At 34.8% G+C, this 20,370-nt stretch overlaps 1 protein-coding gene across 1 annotated transcript in view; it reads right to left on the bottom strand.

Moving 5' to 3' along the window:
• LOC140516993 (transcriptional regulator ATRX-like) overlaps positions 1-20,370 on the bottom strand; it is an 87,949-nt gene that overhangs the window by 52,568 nt on the left and 15,011 nt on the right. Inside the window, 8 exon segments of the mRNA XM_072627841.1 lie at positions 1,489-1,666; positions 1,853-1,999; positions 6,450-6,559; positions 8,775-8,913; positions 9,852-10,022; positions 11,107-11,209; positions 13,176-13,263; positions 15,135-16,804. Of these exon segments, the coding sequence (XP_072483942.1) occupies positions 1,489-1,666; positions 1,853-1,999; positions 6,450-6,559; positions 8,775-8,913; positions 9,852-10,022; positions 11,107-11,209; positions 13,176-13,263; positions 15,135-16,804 (2,606 nt within the window).

The following is a 20,370-nucleotide window of genomic DNA, read 5'->3' as shown; positions in this document are numbered from 1 at the left end:
CTACCAAAAAATTCTTACTATTATTTAGTTCTCTCAAAAATTGTATTAATTAATGCTTATCTAAGTTCAAACTGCACAGTAGAACAATGATTAAATATTGAAAATCTATGTTAGTGACCCACACTAGCCAAATAAATGGAAAGATCAGTGGGTTAAGAGTCAGAATACCTGAAGCAAGACATTCACCTGACCAAGAATGTGTCATTTAAGATTTGTTTGTTTTATTTTTCATTTGTACACCACATTTTTGATTTCTTAAACCTTTCACTTACTCTACAATGCAAAAAAAATCATACCTGAAATCAAAGAAAAAAATCGCAATTTTGTAAAAACATAAAAAAAATTCCATTTCATTAAAAAAATCACAACTGGTTGAAACATTCTCCAAATTTTAACTACTGGTTTTATGTCTCTGCTTTCTTCCGACCCCTCACCCATATTATGGAATATATGTCACTTTTTACTTCTGTCTCTGACTTCCTTGGGAGCACAAGATCAGGTATAATTGACTCAAGGAGCATTAAAAATACAGAAACCTTTTCATTTTATACAATTCCAATTGCAAATTATGTTCCTGAACCGCTGGATCAATTTACAAATCTACTATTAGTATAAAGTGTGTCTGAATTTACACAGCATCACCAATACTGACTCTTTTAACCATTTTCCACAAATTTTATTATTAGTTACAAGCACTTTTCCATGTCTGTATTGATAGCTTGTGAGAATTTTTCACACCACCTGATTAGTTTCCAACTGAAGACCAGTTTTATTTCATACCTATGCCAACAAATGACAGTTTTCCTTTTATCTGAACCTTCCACTTCTGGTGAGGGCAATATCATTCCATCTTGCTGATTTTTCTCTGAACTATCCACTAATAATGTCCTAATTGTCCAGCCTCAGACCTCTTAGAATTCCAATTTATCCTCTACAAAGTTGCCAAAGGGACTTTCCTAAAGCACAAGTGTGAACATGACCCTAGAAGAAAATATTAACCTCTGGAATTTATTTATCTGTATAAATGATAAAAATTGTAAATTAGAATAGAAGTTCCTTAAAGCAGGAACTTTATATTTCTAGCTTTATATTTATGTAGCTTTATATCCACAGCACCTATCACAATACCTGGCATATAACAGAAATAATAAAAATAGAGTATTTTAAGTCTACGTAATATAGCAGATAGAGCGCTCAACTTGGATGAAGACCTGGGTTTGAATCCTGCCTCTTTCCCTGGACCGGTCAATTTAACTTCTCTGAGACTCAATTTTCTTATTTATAAAATGGAGATAATAGTTATAGCTACCAGATGAGAAGACTAAAGATAAAAGTACTTTGATGTTCTATCCAATTCAAAACTTATAACTTTTCTTTTCTATATCTTCTATCTTCTCTTCAAGACTATTTTGGATGCTCAATAAATATGAGCAAAAACATAAAATCAAAATATGATTTGAAATTTCAACATTAAATATATTATTTTACCTGGATCAACAAGTGTTTTATTAAATATTTCTTTAAATTTTCTACTTTTCACATTCCTTCCTTGTACAAGATTTCGGTACATTTCATATCCAATGACCATAACACCACCATTGTCTTGCCATTTTTGTAGTAAATCACTTCTGTCTTGAGGTCGTTTCATAGTTCCTAATTCAGATACCTTTGCCAAAAGAAAATCAGACATCAAAAGATATTTTTAATCCTAAAAAGTACTAAAATATTTCATTAAAATATTCCTCAACTTCAATTAAAAATATACTAAATTTTATTTTTAAAATCCATTTTTAAAATAAAATATACTGTAAAATACATATTCGTATGTGAAAAATTTTAAAATTCACAGCACCTTAAGTTTTTTGTCATCTTCCAATACCTCCTGCCATTTCTCAAATTCATTTATCCAGTTGAGGGCAGTATTAAGGGGGCAAACCACTAAAGCCGTAGTAAAATTCAATTTGTCACACAAAAGAACTGTATGAAGAAAAGTAACCACCTAAAAAAAATCAAGTATTCTTAATTACAGGTTGAAATAAATATAACTACAATCAGTAATTTTTAAAATTACTTTAGAAATAGTTATAATATTGCTGAAAGTATATTCTTTAATCTGCTTTCCTTTTTAAAAGCATTAATAGCTTCTTTAAAAAGGTAAAGTGAAATTTATTCAATTTCATGTGTTATCTTCTTACTCTGGCAAATTAGTGGTCAGAATATACACAGGTGATCCACAAACCATTCCCATCAGTGATTTCCTAGCTTATAAAACCTAGTCAATTTTTTTTTTTTTGCTATTATTTGGTCCTCATCATGTACACTGACTTCTGATTAATTTCTCTATTCATGTTTTGAACTGGACCTAATTTAGGTTTAGATTCACTACTGGAATTGAATAAAACACTTTTAATCCTTCTGTTCTTCCCAAAATATGGGAAAGCTAGGTGCATAGAGTGTCGAACCAGGAGTCAGGAAGACTACTTTTCCTGAGTTCAAATCTAGCCTCAAATACTTACTATCTGTGTGACCCTGGGCAAGTCACTTTCACCCATTTGCATGAGTTTCATCATCTGTAAAATGAGCTAGAGAAGAAAATGGCAAAGCACTCCAGTATCTTTGACAACAAAACCTCAAATGGGGGGACCGAGCCATGATGGCAGAGTAGAAAGATACACATACTCAGGATCTCCCCCCACAGCCCATAAAATACCTGTAGAGAGGGACTCTCAACAAATTCTGGAGCAGCGGAAGTAGAACAACAGAGTGAAGGAAATTTCCAGCCCAGGGTGATCTGAAAGACCTACGGGAAATGCCAGTTGCACTGGACACAGAGCAGAGTGCAGAGCCCAGCCCAGCTCTGGCCGAGCAATGAGACTCTGAGAGGAAGACACCTCGGGGGCGGAATGCAGCAGCAGGTCCTCAGATCCCTCTACCCACAGGCGCCAAAGGTCAGTGACAGGGTTTTATCAGCTGGCCAGGAAGGGAGAAGGGCCTTCCCATAGCTCCGGCCTTAGGCAGTGGTCACAGAGGCCACATTAGGCAGGTGGCAGCAGTTCTCACAGCAGCCCCTGCAGCAGCCCACATACATTGTTGGATTGTAAAACCCCTGGGGGCACTGAGCAACTGACTCGTATCTCAGTCCTGTGTGGAGGCCCTGGCTGAGCTGGTCTTTGTCTCACACTGAATGGCGGCCCTGCCCATCCAGCATATCTGAAAATCAGCCTCCAGTGCAGACCAGGTGGTTGTGGAGAAGTAACTACTAAGATTCTGGACACAAAAATCTCCCTGCTTCCCGATCAGTGTACACACTGCATTGTGACACCTTGGAGGAACCGAGATATTACAGATTCCCAGAGTATACCCTACTCTTGACAAAGGACCCAAAAGTCAAATAACTGGTTGGGAAAATGCCCCAAAAAGGGAAAAAAATAAGACTATAAAAGGTTACTTTCTTGGTGAACACATATCTTTTCCCGTCCTTTCAGATGAGGAAGAACAATGCTTACCATCAGGGAAAGACATAAAAGTCAAGGCTTCTGTATCCCAAACATCCAAAGTAAATATTCAATGGTCTCAGGCCATGGAAGAGCTCAAAAAGGATTTTGAAAATCAAGTAAGAGAGGTGGAGGAAAAACTAGGAAGAGAAATGAGAGAGATGAAAGAAAAGCATGAAAAGCAAGTCAACACTTTGCAAAAGGAGACCCAAAAAAATGCTGAAGAAAATAGCACCTTGAAAAATAGGCTAACTCAATTGGCAAAAGAGCTTCAAAAAGCCAATGAGGAGAAGAATGCTTTCAAAAGCAGAATTAGCCAAATGGAAACGGAGGTTCAAAAGCTCACTGAAAAAAAATAGTTCTTTCAACGTTAGAATGGAACAGATGGAGGCTAATGACTTTATGAGAAACCAAGAAATCACAAAACAAAACCAAAAGAATGAAAAATGGAAGATAATGTGAACTACCTCATTGGAAAAACAACTGACCTGGAAAATAGATCCAGGAGAGACAATTTAAAAATTATGGGACGACCTGAAAGCCATCATCGAAAAAGGAGCCTAGACATCATCTTTCATGAAATTATCAAAGAAAACTGCCCTGATATTCTAGAACCAGGGGGCAAAATAAATATTGGAAGAATCCACTCATCACCTCCTGAAAGAGATCCGAAAAGAGAAACTCCCAGGAACATTGTGGCCAAATTCCAGAGTTCCCTGGTCAAGGAGAAAATATTGCAAGCAGCTAGAAAGAAACAATTCAAGTATTGTGGAAATACAATCAGGATAACACAAGATCTAGCAGCTTCTACATTAAGGGATTGAAGGGCATGGAATATGATATTCCAGAAGTCAAAGGAACTAGGACTAACCAAGAATCACCTACCCAGCAAAACTGAGTAGAATACTTCAGGGGGAAAATTGGTCTTTCAATGGAATTGGGGACTTTCAAGCATTCTTGATGAAAAGACCAGAGCTGAAAAGAAAATTTGACTTTTAAACACAAGAATGAAGACAAGTATGAAAAGGTAAACAGCAAAGAGAAGTCACAAGGGACTTACTAAAGTTGAACTGTTCACATTCCTACGTGGAAAGAAAATATTTGTAACTCTTGAAACTTTTCAGTATCTGGGTAGTGGGTGGGATTACGCGCGCGCGCACACACACACACACAAACTCACACATGCACACACAGAGAGACAGAGAGCACAGAGTGAATTGAATAGGATGGGATTGTATCTTAAAAAAATGAAATTAAGCAGTGAGACAGAAATATATTGGGAGAAGAAAGGGAGAAATGGAATGGGGCAAATTATCTCTCATAAAAGAGGCAAGCAAAAGACTTTTTAGTGGAGGGAAAAAGAAGGGAGGTGAGAGAAAAAACATGAAGTTTACTCTCATCACATTCCACTAAAGGAAGGAATAAAATGCACACTCATTTTGGTATGAAAACCTATCTTACAATACAGGAAAGTGGGGGAGAAGGGGATAAGCAGGGTGGGGGTATGATGGAAGGGAAGGTAATGGGAGGAAGAAACAATTAGAAGTCAACACTCTTGGGCAGAGATAGGATCAAAAGCGAGAATAGAAGCAATGGAGGGCAGGATAGGCTGGAGGGAAATATAGTTAGTGTTACACAAGACGACTATTATGGAAGTCATTTGCAAAACTACACAGATATGGCCTATACTGAATTGCTTGCCTTCCAAAAGGAATGGGTGGGGAGGGAGGGAAGAAGAGAAGTTAGAACTCAAAGTTTTAGGATCAACTGTCGAGTACTGTTCCCACTACTGGGAAATAAGAAATATAGATAATGGGATACAGAAATTTATCTTGCCCTACAGGACAAAAGAGAAGATGGGGATAAGGGAAGGGAGGGACGTTAGAAGAGAGGGCAGATTGGTGATAGCGGCAATTAGAATGCTCAGCGTTTTGGAGTTGGGGGGAGGGGAGAAATGGGGAGAAAATTGGGAACCCCAAAATTTTTTGGAAATGAATGTTGAAAACTTAAATAAATAAAAAAAAGGAAAGAAAACCTCAAATGGGATCACAAAGAGTTGGACACAATAAAAAAAATCCTGAATGAATGATGACATCAGAAACAAATTAGTGAAGCGCTGAGGAAATTACCTGACATGTATGAAGATAGGGAAATGAGGTGATGGTGGAAACTGATGTAACTGACATTAGAAGAAACATAGAAAACTGGGGGTTGCTAAGTGGGGCTAGATATCGTTGCAGCTTTCACCCCTAAGGGACTTCTTCATTTTTAACACTCTCATAACTGTCTTCTTGCTTCAAATCTATCTTCACTCCAATCCATTCTCCACATTGACTCCTCAAGTGATTTTTCCTAAATGACTATATACATCCAAATGTGTCTATGTTAGTCTTTTATGAGTCTGTAAAGTTCTTCTGTTTAGTTATCACTGATTTTTCTAAACTTCCACTGTGCCCATGTCATTTCTCTTCACAATAAATTCCATTACAAGGAAGATGAAATATAAAATTTTCTTACTAGCATTTAAAACCTTCACCTTGGTCCCTCTATATCTTGCTCTTTTCTCCCAGAAAACATTTCATTTCTTTTCTCCAGGAAATTTCTCTGGTTGTTCCCCATACCTTTTCTTCTTAGTCTTCTGGTTTTCCTTTTACCTCTGTAAATTATCTCAGATTTACCAAATACACTTTTCTCCAATTAGATTGTGAGCTCTGTAGCACAAGAACTGTCTTTTTCCTTTGCATTCTCAAGATTTGCAAAAGTTCCTTTCTTAAAAAGCTTTATACCTTTCCAGGTGAAAGTCTTTGGCATTAAGAAAGGAATTAGCAAAGGAATGGCTGCAATTCTGCATAAGCAACAAGTTCAAGATATTTTAGGAAGTTTAATATGTACTACACTTAATTTCAAGATAGCAAGATAAGATACAATTTATCTTGAATTTTTATAATATGTTACCTGTAGTGTCTTCCCAAGACCCATACAGTGGGCAAGAATGCATCCTGAGCCTGCTGATTTCTTTGTCTGTATTACAGATTCACAACAGCAATCCCACATAAACTGAACACCTATGTAAAATAAATTAACAAAAAAACTTTGAAATTTGTGTGACTTTTTAATCAAAATTTCAAAATTTTAACAAGGACTATGGAACCAGACGGGAACTGTTTATATTCTCTCAGTCCTCAGGCTTTTACATATGCTGAATATATAATATATATTTGGTGAGCTTAAGTTTTAAAAAAAAACCTTAAATTCATACTTGTTAATTTTTATCAATTGTTTCATGTCTAGGTTTGTTTAAAGAAATTTAAATAACAATTGTATTTAAATTTCTCTATTAATAATTTTAAGAGGGGCAGAGCCAAGATGGCAGATTAGAAAGATGCACATCCACTAGCTCTTCCCCCACAACCCATAAAATACCTGCAAAAAACGACTCTCAACGAATTCTAGAGCAGCAGAAGCCACAGAACAACAGAATGAAAGAGATTTCCAGTCAAAGGTAACCTGGAAGGCTGACAGGAAAGGTCTATCCCACAGGACGCTGGCCATGTGCACCAGGAGGAACAATACCAGAACAGGCCATGGCAGAATCCCCAGCAGGGAGAGTCTCAGATCCCTCAACCCACAAGCGCTGAAGAAAGCTTCAAAGGTCAGTGAGAAGGCTTTCCAGGCTGGGTGAGAGGAGATCAGGGTTCCCCCCAGCACGAGCCCCAGGCAGCAGCAGCAGCAGCAGCAGCAGCAGCAGCAGCAGCAGCAGCAGGGCAATAGAGCTGCATGGCAGTGGCAGAGTCAGGCAGCAGCATCCATTGTGAGAGCAGCTCTGCTTAAAGCCCCTGGAGGAATTGAGAAACTGATCTAAATCTCAGCCCCGAGCATGGTCCTGGAGTGAGGAAGAGCACTAGGACCCTCCTCTTGACAAAGGATTCAGAAACCAAGTAACTGGTTGGGAAAATGCCCAAAAAGGGGAAAAAAATAAGACCACAGAAGGTTACTCTCTTGGTGAACAGGTATTTCCTTCCATCCTTTCAGAGGAGCAATAACAATGCATACTGTCACAGGAAGTCAAGGCTTCTGCATCCAGTAACTCCAAAATGGATATGCAATGAGCTCAGGCCATGGAAGTGTTTGAAAATCAAGTCAACAGTTTCTAAAGGTGAATGGTTTACGTTCCCACATGTAAAGACAATATTTATAACTCTTGAGACTTTTCTCAGTATTTGGATAGGTGGAGGGATTATACACACACACACATACACACACACACACACACACACACACACACATAGACAGAGAGCACAGGTTGGGTTGAATCAGAAAGGATGTTAACTATAAAAAAAAAATAAAATTTAGGAGTGAGAGAGGAGTATATTGGGAGGAGAAAGGGAGAAATGGAATGGGGTAAATTATCACTCATAAAATCAAAGAGAAAAATCTTTTTCAATGAAGGAGAAAAGGGAGGAGGCTTACTCTCATCACATTCAGCTTAAGGAGGGAATAACATGCTCACTAAATTTGGCATGAAAATCTATCTTACACTACAGGAAGATAGGAGAGAAAGGGACAAGTGAGATGAGGGGGATGATAGAAGGGAGGGCAAATGGGAGAAGTGAGTAATCAGAAGTAAATACTTTCGGGAAGGGATAAGGTCAAATGAGAGAATAGAAAAAAGGGGGGCCAGGGTAGGATGGAGGGAAATATAGTTAGTTTTACGCAACATGACTACTATGAAAGTCTTTTGCAAAACGACACATATATAGCCTGTACTGAATTGCTTGCCTTCTCAGTGGGGATGGGTGGGGACGGAGGGAGGGAGAGAAGTTCGAATTCAAAGTATTAGAAACGAATGTTGAGAATTGCTATTGCATATAACTGGGAAATAAGAAATACAGGTAGAGAACATGGGGATAAGGGAAGAATAAGGTGTGATAGAAGGGAGGTCACATTGAGGGAAGGAACAATCAGAATAGAAGGTGTTATGGAGTGAGGGTAGGGAAGAGATGGAGAGAAATTGGAACTCATAATTTTGTGGAAATGAATATCATAATCTAAAAATAAATGAGTAAATTTTTTTAAAATATTTAAAATAAAATAAAATGCTTAAAATGAAAAAAAATGAAAAAATGAAAAAAAAATACACATATCCCCCAAGAAATTTTCCTTTCACCAATGCATGCAAACTATATATTAACTGCTTATGTTCTAAGACAATAAAAAGAATTATGTAAATAAGTCACTTAAAATGTATTTTAAATATATCAATACATCATACATCCATACCATCTATTTGATGAGGTTTCAATTTGGTAACCAGGTTTCTATGAATCTGAACCAGAGGTTCTTTGGTTTCTTCATCTTCATCTAAAACAAGTTTGATTGTAATTGGACACTCAGTAGGTGAAGCAGAACCATCTACCACCTGCAAGAAAAAGGGTAAAAATCAGTTGAATTATCAGGAAAATAAAAATAGGAACAATTAATGTATTAATTTTTTTAAATTTTTTTTGTGTCAAATCTGCAATGGTAAATGATAATGATAAATACAAAACAAATGGCAAAAGTTATTTTTAGAAAAGTATGGATTTAGCAATTTTCATTTTACTCCAATTAACCTCATCAAGTATGACATATTTATCAGAGGAAATGCATTTGGGAAACTGAGAGAACATGAGCATAGTCTCTGTTCTCAAGTATCTCATATTCTGTTAAAGTTTTAATTAATTGCTTCGGCTTTAAACATTCTGGGTAATTCCAGTTCTATAGAAAAGAACTCTCACAGAAGAAAGGCAATTCAGCAGATCACAGATTTAGATCTGTAAATGCCTGTAAGGTCATCAAAGTCAGAACTAATAATAAGAATAATGTAGAATGAAGTGGACTCTTTTCTTCTTTGTCAGATTTTGTTTTGTTTTGTTTTTCTCATGGTTTCTCCTATTTGCTGTAATTCTTCTATGCAACATGACTGTAAAAATGGATGTGTAATTTATGTGTAATGGGAACACATGTCTTGAGCCCACAGAAGATTGTGTGTTTTGGGGGGGATGGACCGGGGAAAAATTTAAAACTTATGGAAGTAAATGTTGAAAACTGAAAACAAATTAATCAATTTGGAAAAAAAATAATAATAAACAAGAAAGAAGTTAATGGATTGAATTAGATTGGGAGAATACTGAATGGATTTGAGTAGAAGAGAGTGAATTTCTCAGCAGTGCATGGAATATTCACAAAAACTGACCATGTATTAAGGCTAATGCTGAATCACATTAGGTTAGTATATGCAACCTGGAAGAACATATGTTTAAAATATTAGCAGGAATTCAAGAAGACAAGAATCATATCTAGTATTTAGTAATTCACCTCTCTTAATTTTTCTCTTTCTTGCTGTTTTTCAGCAATGCGTTTTCTTCTCCTCTCTTCTTCTTTAAGTGCTTTCTGTGTTTCTCTTTGTAATTTATCATTTTCAAGGATATTTCTAATTTTCTTTCTACTTTGTTCTGGTGACTTTGACTCATCATTTTCAGAAAGATTCTGTAATAATTGGAAGTAATTGTTAGATATAGGGAAAAACACCCTAGAATCCAACACAAACAAAATGAAATCACTATTCAGTGCATATAGATTAAGGACAATTAAGGGTAAGACTTTAAAGGTTCTAGAGATTCCTTTCAACTCTATTTCTATAAGATATACTTAATTTAAGTAGAATACTTTCAATGTACAAAAGCACATGGGAAGGAATAACTATGATAGCTTGTTTTGAGTGTGCTATGTTTTTAAAAATATTAAAGATAAATTCATAACAAATGTCATCATTAATGGACATCTGAGAAATATCTAGAGGTAGCTAGTTGATGCAGGTGATATAGTACCTGGAGTCAAGAAGACTCCTCTTCCTGAGTTCAAATCTAGTCTCAGGCACTTACTAGTTATGTGACCGTGAATAAACAAACTGAAGAAGGAAATGAAACTGTTCCAATATCTTTGCCAAGAAAACCCCACATGGGGTCATGAAGAGTTGGACACAACTGAAAAATGACTGAAACACAAAACTGAACAGCAAAAATTGATACGCATTTACTAATAAATTAAATAATCCTATGCAAAAGTGATAAAAATACCAAGGTTCAGCTAGCTACAGGCTTACACTTGGAAAACATTTTATAATATTATGCTACAAATGAAATAGAAAGCAAATTTAACACGAATCCTAGGACACACAGTGTTGGTGAAATTTCATAAAATGAAAAATGGCACTATGAAAAGTCAGTCCTTTAGCACAGCTTCAGGAATATGCATGTAGGAATAGCAAATGACAACAAGATATCTAAGTAACTATAGCAAAGATAATTTGTTTTAGTAGAAAAGCACCTAAATATATCTAGTTGTACTGTATTATTTCATAAAATGTGTATCATGTGTAAATTAGCATATCTATGAAAATTAATTGTTATAGTTTAAACTATGAAAAAATAAAATATACATATATATTTTAAACTGGTTATATATATATGTATATATACATCCATATACATCCATATATATATATGTATATAAAACTGTAGAGAAATAATTTATTTAAGGTTAGGGAAGGGGAAAAAAGGCTAATATATACCTTATTATGTTCAGTTGATAAATTCTCCTTTACTTTAATATGTTTCCTTTTCTTCTGTTTGTAACTTCGTTGATTACTATGGACCATTATGCTTTTTGCTGAGCTGATAGGGAATGAAGGTAAAACTGAGTATCATAATAAAATACATACCACTGGAGAATACACACACATCATATACCACACACACACACACACACACACACACACACACACACACACATATACACCAATATCTCTATTTTCTATTTCTCTATAAGTTGTTGTTCAGTTATTTTTCTAACCTTGCTATTAAGAAGGGCAGGGAACCTAGTTAAAGTGATTCCCATCAATTTCTGCTAATTCATATGGACACAAATGACCAAGGATCATTTCATACAACATTACAAGGTTTGTGCAAAATCACAAAAACAACAAAAGACTTACAATTGTTGCATAGCCAAATCTATAACATGCAGCCAAAGCGTTACTTTCAATTTCCCTTACGTTATTGCTTTAGCCAACTTTTCTAGTACTCTGTTAAACTGACATTAATAATGGACAAACCTATGATCTTATTTTTTATTTATCAATATTTTTCACATCAAAAGCATTTTTGTTAAACTAATGTCACCTTCACTCAATTACAAATAATATTTCGTATTATTATACTAGCTTTGAGTTCAGCAAAACAAGCTCCCACATTAGCCATATCTGAAAATGTACCCGTCTCTACATTTTATGTTTATTGTTGGGCAGAAAATAAGTGTCAAATTTCATTTTCCTTCCTTTAGACTCTTGTTTATTACAGGATCAATAAACGCTTTAAAATATCTGAAAGCTGTTAATGTTATCAATATTCTCATTTCAATTCACTCTTAATAAGTCCAAAGTTCTCCTATTTTCTTCTCCTATCCACAGACTGGGAAAATAATTTCTTTGTTTTCCCTCCAATCTTATATCCAATTTATAATGGCTGGGTGTTGATCTAAACCTGATATTTATTGTACAGCTTTCCAGGCTGACAACCTCAGAACCACCATAGGGCCTATCAGTAGCTGTTGCTGAGAAATCCACCAGTCTCCAGTCTCTCCTCACTCTAACCCATCATAGATTTGGCCATTGAGTGATTTTCCTAAAATATAAATCCAATCACAGCATACACACCCTTCTCCTTACTCAATAAACTTCAGCCTCCACAATTAAATATAAATGCTCTGTTTGGCTTTGGTAATTTAGTCCCCTTCTAACTTGGGAACCTTTCCAGTCTCCTTACACCTTATTTCAATGAACAGGACCCTCCATTTCTCAGCTCCAGGTTCTTCCTTCTCTGCACTGACTCCCTGACTTCCTTTAAGTCTCAGATAAAATCTACCTTCTACAGTGAGTTTTCTTCCCAACTATTAATTCCAGTGTCTTCCCTATTTCAATTACCTTCTATTTATCTTCTGTATAGATTACTTGTGTATGTGTGTGTGTACGTGTGTGTGTGTGTATGTGTGTGTGTGTGTGTGTATTTGCTTATTAGCTCCCCCATTATGATGTACGCTCCCTGGAAGCAGGAACTACAATCTTTTACTTCTTTTCGTATCCTTTAGTGCCTGGTAAATAGTAAGTGTTTAATAAATGATCATAAATAAAATATCCATAAGATTCTTTTAAATCAATAAAAAAACTGTCTCCTGAAACTGTTAAAAAGTAATAAAGTCAATATAATTTTTTTTATTTTTAAACAGTCTTCATAAACAATAAGATTTTTCCCTTACACTGAATAATTTGAAGAATTAAGTTGCTTTTTTTAACTATACCAACAAAGGTACCAACATAGCAATTACCAGAACTTTAAAAAAATGGTTACCAAAGTGAGAACTAAACATCATGAGAACTAAATATTGTAGAGACACACTCATTAGATTCTATTTTATCAGACTATCCCATAAATTTGCAATTTCTAAATTAGAAAACACAAACTCTTAAATAGACAATTATACAGAAATGGCAATTAAATCCAAACCAAAAATCCATATAACAAATTTCTTAAAACAGAACATTGAAAAAATATGGGTAATGAAACACAAAAATTATTAAACTACCTTGTCCCTGGCTGCTGAACATGTTCAGTGATGTCATCCACAACTTTCTTTCCTTCAAGCTCAGAATGAAGTGACTGATCAGTGTTTACTTGATTAGTGAATAAAAAAAAGATTAAAATTAAGCTCTACTCTAGCACTTTTCATTCTATTGCAAAAAATTACATTAAAATTTACTCAATATTTTAATAATTTAGCAGATGAACACAAGTCTCACAACATCATTCCACTACTCAATAAATTCTAGTGACTTCCTATTATTCCTGAAATTACAGGTAAAGCTTTATGCTTTTAAAACCCCATTCAACCCTGCTTCAACCCATCTTAATTCAATCTTTACTCTCTTCAGCGCTCCTCACACATCATAATCTGACTTTGCACAGTTTTTTTCATTCCCCTTGTAATACAATTTTCCATGTCTTTCAAAGAATATATTTCTTGAAGATCAAAATAAACTTTGCTATGTAACATTCCTCCAGGTTATATCCCAAATGTGAGTTCAGTATATTATCATAAAATATATTTGTTAATCTCCTTGTTTTCTCCCGTATGAAAATTTAGGTTTCCATGACTATATTTCCTGACTTTTTACACTTGCGTTCCCTGAGCATAGACTACAATTCATGTGTGCGAATCTACAAATATTTCCCGAACTTTACACTCCAAATCATTTGCTGTCAACTAAGAATATAAAGTTCTGCTTTGTCTTCTTGGTTTGCCCTTTAGCTAAAAGTCAAAGTCTACACTTTTTTTATATTATCCTGTATCTACTCTGAATGTAACTTATATGCTGTTTTCACTGCTTATATAAATAACTGCTTCCTGATTCGCATTCCCACTACTTAGGAGAGTGTCTGCAATACGATACATATTTGCAGTAAGTGTGTGTTGACTGATGAGCTGAATATCATTTAAAATACTGAAAGAAATGCTACCTTTGGCAATGAGAAAAGGAAATTAAGGGAATGAACAGAAGCACAAAGGAAATGAAACAAATGAAAATCAACCTGAAAAATGACATAAAAATTCAACTAAAAATTAGTGAAACAACAGCAAGATATTCAAAAAAAGCACACCAATTATTATGTTTTTCTTTGTTTTGAGTGTTATTATTATTATTTTCTTAAGTTCTATTAACTGATTTTTACATGAGGATGGATTTAAACTAAAAAAGAAAGTTACTGGATGAAGGCTTTTAGAAAAATCTTATACAATTCTGGAAAGATGGTGGAATAGGCCAGAAATTTCCAAGATCTCCAAATTTCCTCCACAAAAAAAGGAAGAGGCTGAGAAAAAAATAAGAATAATTCAAGAAAATAAAAAAAAATTATGAAAATAGAGTCAATCAACCAATTAGAAAAAAGAGATCAAAGAAGAAAATAACTCCTTGAAAACTAGAACTGGGAAAAAAGAAACAAATTACCAGGTACCAAAAAATAATAAAACAAAACCAAAAGTGAAAAAGTAAAAACAAATGTGATATATATCATCAGAAAAACAAGTCATCTAGAGAACAATTCAAAGAGACAATGGAGTTGGGCTACCTAAATGTTGTGATTTTTAAAAAGTCTAGATGTGAAATAAATCAGGTAAGTAAAATAAATAGGGTAGAAAAACTGAATTTTAGAGATTTTTAGAACGTCTGCCCTACTAAAGGACATAAACCTCAGTCTTTAAATTAAGTGATTTTTTCACTACTACTCTCCTGCCCAAATTTTCATACTTAAATACAAATTATATGAGAACATGCAAAATAAGAATAAATATACTTTCCCTAAACTTTAAGTATTTTTTTTATTATAAGGTGGATAAAACAAAAATGTTTTGTAAACAAAAAAGACATCATAACCATATACACTCTTTAAGAGGTTGTTTCTCTTATGTTAATAATGCAGTTTAAAATTATCATCAAACAAAAAGAAATAAACATGTCTCTAGGAATTTAAACTATTTTTTACATACCTGACAACTGAAAATGTGTTGCATCAGTACTTTCTGTCATGGTCATTTCAGACTTGTCACTGTTGAACATGTCAGATGAAGGGGATGAAAAATCATTTTCATCTTGCTGCTTCTTGATATTTTCTGGAGAGGCTTTACTTTTTTTGTCATCATTATCTAAATTAGTAACAGAATCTTCTCTTTTTCGTTTTGCTTTAACACCTTTACGCGTGTGACATTTTGCCTTGGATACAAGTTTCTTTTGAATATTTTCATCTTTTAAATCAGTATCAGACTCTGAAGAATTCTTAGCCTCTTTTTTTGGCTTTTCACTGGAATCTGAATTGGATTCTCTGTTACTTAACTTGAACTTTTCTTCAGGCAAAGAAATCTTTCTCCCTTTTTTTCCCCACTGTCCTGATGATTTTGCTCTACGTTTTTTATTACTTTGTTCTGAATTAGATTTAACAAGCTCTTTTTCTATCTGTCCGATTAAAGGTGTTGTTTGAAGGTCAGTTTCTTCCTTCAATAATGTAGTGTCATTACCAGGGATGATAATATTTTCCTTGAGGACTTCAGCATTTCCTGTAATACTGGTCTCCTGTTGATATTCGTCTTCTATTTTCTCTTGATCGATAGTGTCTTTCAATGAGAAATCTGATTTGGAAATGGGAGAAAGTTTAACATATAATTTCCTTGTTGATGTCTTTAACTTGGATCTTTTTTTGCCAACTTCTGAAGATTCATTTGTTTCTAAAGGACACTTTTCTGTGTCCTTAAATACTTCAGTATTTTCATCATTCTGGATAGTGACTGAAGTTTCTACATTTTTAAAAATAACTTCAGGTCTTGAAGAAGGAAAAGATGGCAAGTCCATATCTAAAGATTTAGAAGTACAGGGAGGTTCATTTTGTAGTTCTTCATTTGTATTACCCTCGTCAGTTGTTGCTCTTGGGACCATAATTTCTTTATCCATTTTGTCACTCAAAAACCTTTTTGTCTTTGTAGCAAATTTATTTTCCTCTTCTAATTTCTTATCTACATTTTTAATTTTAGCATCATTTTTCCTTTCTTTATTATTTTTTTCCTCATCTCTAACAACCAAGCTACTTATCTTCTTGTTCAAGTGTTCTTCTAACACTTTATGAGCCTTACTTATGTCACTTATCACAGATCTAATAGCTGTCAACTGATTTAGCTTAGTATTTGAGGTAATTTCCCAGTTACTGGTGGTTTGTTCCAAAAATGTCAAAAAACTAGAGTTCATAACTGCAGTGTTCTCAACCACTGTTATGGTCTTTTTAATCAAGTCTACTGGAATATTTAATGATGAAAAAGAATGTGCTACAGTACCAGAATAAGAATTATCTAGCTGAGATTTTTCTTCAGCATTACTTTCTCTTTTGGTGGAGGAGTGGAATTCATGGGGACAGTCAGATGTCTTCCCACTCTTTTTAACTGCAGCCTTTACCTTCTGTTGCTTTAAATGAGATAAATTCTCAAGCACACTGTCACATACAGCAATCAAATCTAACAAAGGTTCTGGGCAGCAAATATAGCAATGCCACTCATCTTTTTCATTCATTATTTTTGATACCTCTTTTTGCCCTAGATTGCGCCAAATGCATTTCTTGCAAAATGCATTATGGCAAGAGTCACAACAAATTAGGTTTCCACCTTCTGCACACCACCTGAAATATAAAACGAAACAAAAATAATATTAAGGCATCATTCCTAATCAAACAACTATTAAAAACTTAAAAATAAAAACTAATCAGGAATCAAAATGTGCTTATTTTTAAAACTTAACACAACACACTTTCATTAAAATCGTACATATACTTGGAGCCAAGATAGCAGTGTTGAGGCAGAAATTCACTCAACTTCTCTTATCCAAACAGCTTTAGAACTTCAAAATACTGCCTTAAAAGTAACTCTGGAGTAGAAAAACCAATAAATGTAAAGGATAAAACAATATTCCAGTCCAAGCCAGTCAGTGACCTTGGGAGCCAGTGAATCAGCACTGGCTGCTTCTGCAGCTCTCAGCCCACAGTCAGTAAGGGGGTCGAACAGCCGGTCAGAAGAAGAGTACAGGGGTCTCGTTGCTTGCACTGAGGCAGGATTTTGTTGCTTTGCCCATGCTCAGACCCATCTTGGATGGCAGGCCCAGGGAGAGAAGCAGCACTGGAATGGCAGAGCTTGTGCCACCAGTGGAGGCTGAGACATTCCATAAGGGAAAGAATTAGATCCAAGGGTCAACAATCCAGTAAAACTGAGCATAATCTTTCAGGGGAGGAGATGGAAATTCAGTGAAATAGAGGACTTCCAAACCTTTCTTATAAAAAAAAAAAAAAGCAAAGCTCAACAGAACATTTGAGCTTCAAATGCAATACTCAAGAGAGGCATAACAAGGTAAGCTGGAAAGAAAAAAACATTTTATTCAATAAAGGCAAACAGTTTACATCCCTAAAAGGAGGATGATACTTGTAACTCTTGAGAAGTGTATTGTTATTATGACATTTAAAAGGTGTATGCATAGATAAGAGGGCATGGGTATAAAATTACTTTGATGTGGTGATACAAAAGTCTAATTTAGTAGTGAAAAGTGATTGTACTGGCAGAAGAAGAAAAGAAGGGATAAAAAAGGGTAAATTACATCACATTGATATACACTAAAGTAGCAGGAAGGAGGGAGGGAGATGAGTATTGCTTGAATCTTCCTCTGATCAGATTTGACTCAAGGACACAATAACATAATCTGTTAGGTATAAAAATCTAACTTACCCTGTAGGTAAGTAGGAGGGCATAAAGGAAAGAAAGTGGAGGAGGTCTGATAGAGGAAAGGCCAAATTGAGGGAGGTGGTGGTGGAAAGCAAAACTCTAATGAAAAGAGAAAGGGAGCAAATAGACAAAAAAACACATAAGGGGGGTTGGGGGGAGGGAATAGGATGGAGAGAAAACACAGATAGTGATCAGAAATGTGAATGTGAAGGGGATGAACTCTTCCATAAAACAGAAACAGATAGGAGAATGGATTAAAAAACATTATCCTGCAATATGTTGTTTACAAGAAATATTTGAAGCAGGGGGATACACACAGGATAAAAGTAAAAGGTTGGTAGCAATTCTAATCTCAGACAAAGCAAAAGCAAAAACACATAACTAAAGGAAATAAAGGAGGAAACTACATCCTGCTAAAAAGGTACCATAGACAGTGAAGTAATATCATTAAACATATATGCACCAAATGGTACATCATCAAAATTCCTAGAGGAGACATTTAGGGAGTGACAGGAAGAACAAAAAACTACAGGTGTTGGGAACATCAATGTCCTCTCAGAACTAGATAAATGTAACCACAAAATAAACAAGAAAGGAGATGGACAGGATTTTAAAGTTAGATACCTCTGGAGAACGCTGAATGATGAGAGAAAAGAATATATCTTTTTCTCAGGGTAAATGGAACCTAACCCAAAAATTGACCATATACTAAAAACAATAAAAATAAAATATAAAAACCTCACATTCCAATGCAGAAAGGCAAAAATATTAAATATTTATACAAGGAAGGTTGAAGGTTGAGCTGGTTCATTATTAGAAAAACTATCAGCATAACTAATAGAAATCAGCAAAATTAATAGAATTCATATGATTATCTCAACAGATGCAGGAGAAACATTTGACAAAATACACCCATTCCTATTAAAAACACTAGAGAACATAGGAATAAATGGAGTCTTCCTCAAAATGTTAAGTAGTATGTATCTAAAACCATCAGCAAGAATTTTAGGTAATGGGGATAAGACAGAAGCATCTTCAGTAAGATTGAAGGTGAAATAAGGATGTCCATTATCACCAGTGCCATTCAATATAGTACTAGAAATGTTAGCTTTAACAAGAAGAGAAGAAAAAGAAACTGAAGAAATAAGAAGAGGCCAAAAAGAAACAAAAGCTATTGCTCTTTGCAAATGATATGTAAGAGATCCTACAGAATCAAGTAAAAAATTACTTGAAATAACAAACAACAAAGTTGCAGGATATATAATAAAAACCCACTTAAATCATGGTTATTTCTATGCATCACTAACAAAGTCCAACAGCAAGAGACGGAAAGAGAAATATCATTTAAAATTACTGTAGACATTATGAAATATTTGAGACTCTACCTGTCAGAATAAGCCCGAGAACTCTATGAACACCAATACAAAACAATTTTCGCACAAATAAAGTCAGATCTAAGTAACTGGAAAAATGCCAGTTGCTTGGCAGGTCGACCTAATATAATAAAGATAAGAATTCTACCTAAATCAATTTACTTGTTCAGTGCCATACCAATTAACTACCAAAAGAATTATTCCATAGGGCTAGAAAAAATAGTATCAAAATTCATCTGGAAAAACAAAAAATCCAGAATATCAAGAGAATTAATGAAAAGAAATGCTAAGGAAGGTGGCCTATCCTTACAAGATCTCAAATTGTATCATAAAGCAGCAATCATCAAAAGCACTTGATACTGGCTAAGAAAGAGAGGGGAAGTATTTATGACTAAACAAGAGATATAGAACATTACGAAACGCAAAATGGATGATTTTGATTATTTTAAATTGAAATTTTTGCAGAAACAAAGCCAATACAACCAAGATTATAAGGGAAGCAGAAAACTAGACAAGAATTTTTACAGCCAGTGTCCCTAACATTCACCAATTGACAAATGATCAGAGGATATGAACAGGCCGGTTTCAGAAGAAGAAACGAAGGCTATTTATAGTCATATGAAAAATATGCTCTAAATCACCATTGACTGGAGAAATACAAATCAAAACAACTACCAAATCATACTTGTTAGATGGGTCACATGATGAAACAGGAAAACTAAAAATATCTGCAGCAACTCTTTTTGTGGTGGCAAAAAACTCGAAATCAAAGGGATCCCCATCCATTGGGAAATGGCTGAACAAGTTGTGGTAGATAAATGTCATGGACTACTATTGTGCAGTAAGAAATGAGGAATGGGTGGACTTCAGAAATACTTGGAGAGACTTAGTAGGAACTGATGCTGAGCGAAGGGAGCAGAGCCAGGAGAACATTACACTCAGTAATAGCCACAATGTGCAAGGACTAACTCTGATAGACTTAGCCTTTCTTAGCGAGGCAAGAACCTAAAACAATTCCAAAGTATTCATCATGCAAAATGCCATCCACATCGAGAGAAAGAACCTCCTCTCAGAAGGCAGAGCAAAGTAGATTATTTGCTCTT

Source organism: Notamacropus eugenii (assembly GCF_028372415.1).
Source record: "Notamacropus eugenii isolate mMacEug1 chromosome Y unlocalized genomic scaffold, mMacEug1.pri_v2 SUPER_Y_unloc_22, whole genome shotgun sequence".
NCBI classification, from domain to species: domain Eukaryota; kingdom Metazoa; phylum Chordata; class Mammalia; order Diprotodontia; family Macropodidae; genus Notamacropus; species Notamacropus eugenii.
The sequence above is the reverse complement of the archived record's forward strand: the minus strand, read 5'-3'. Positions and strand labels throughout refer to the sequence as shown.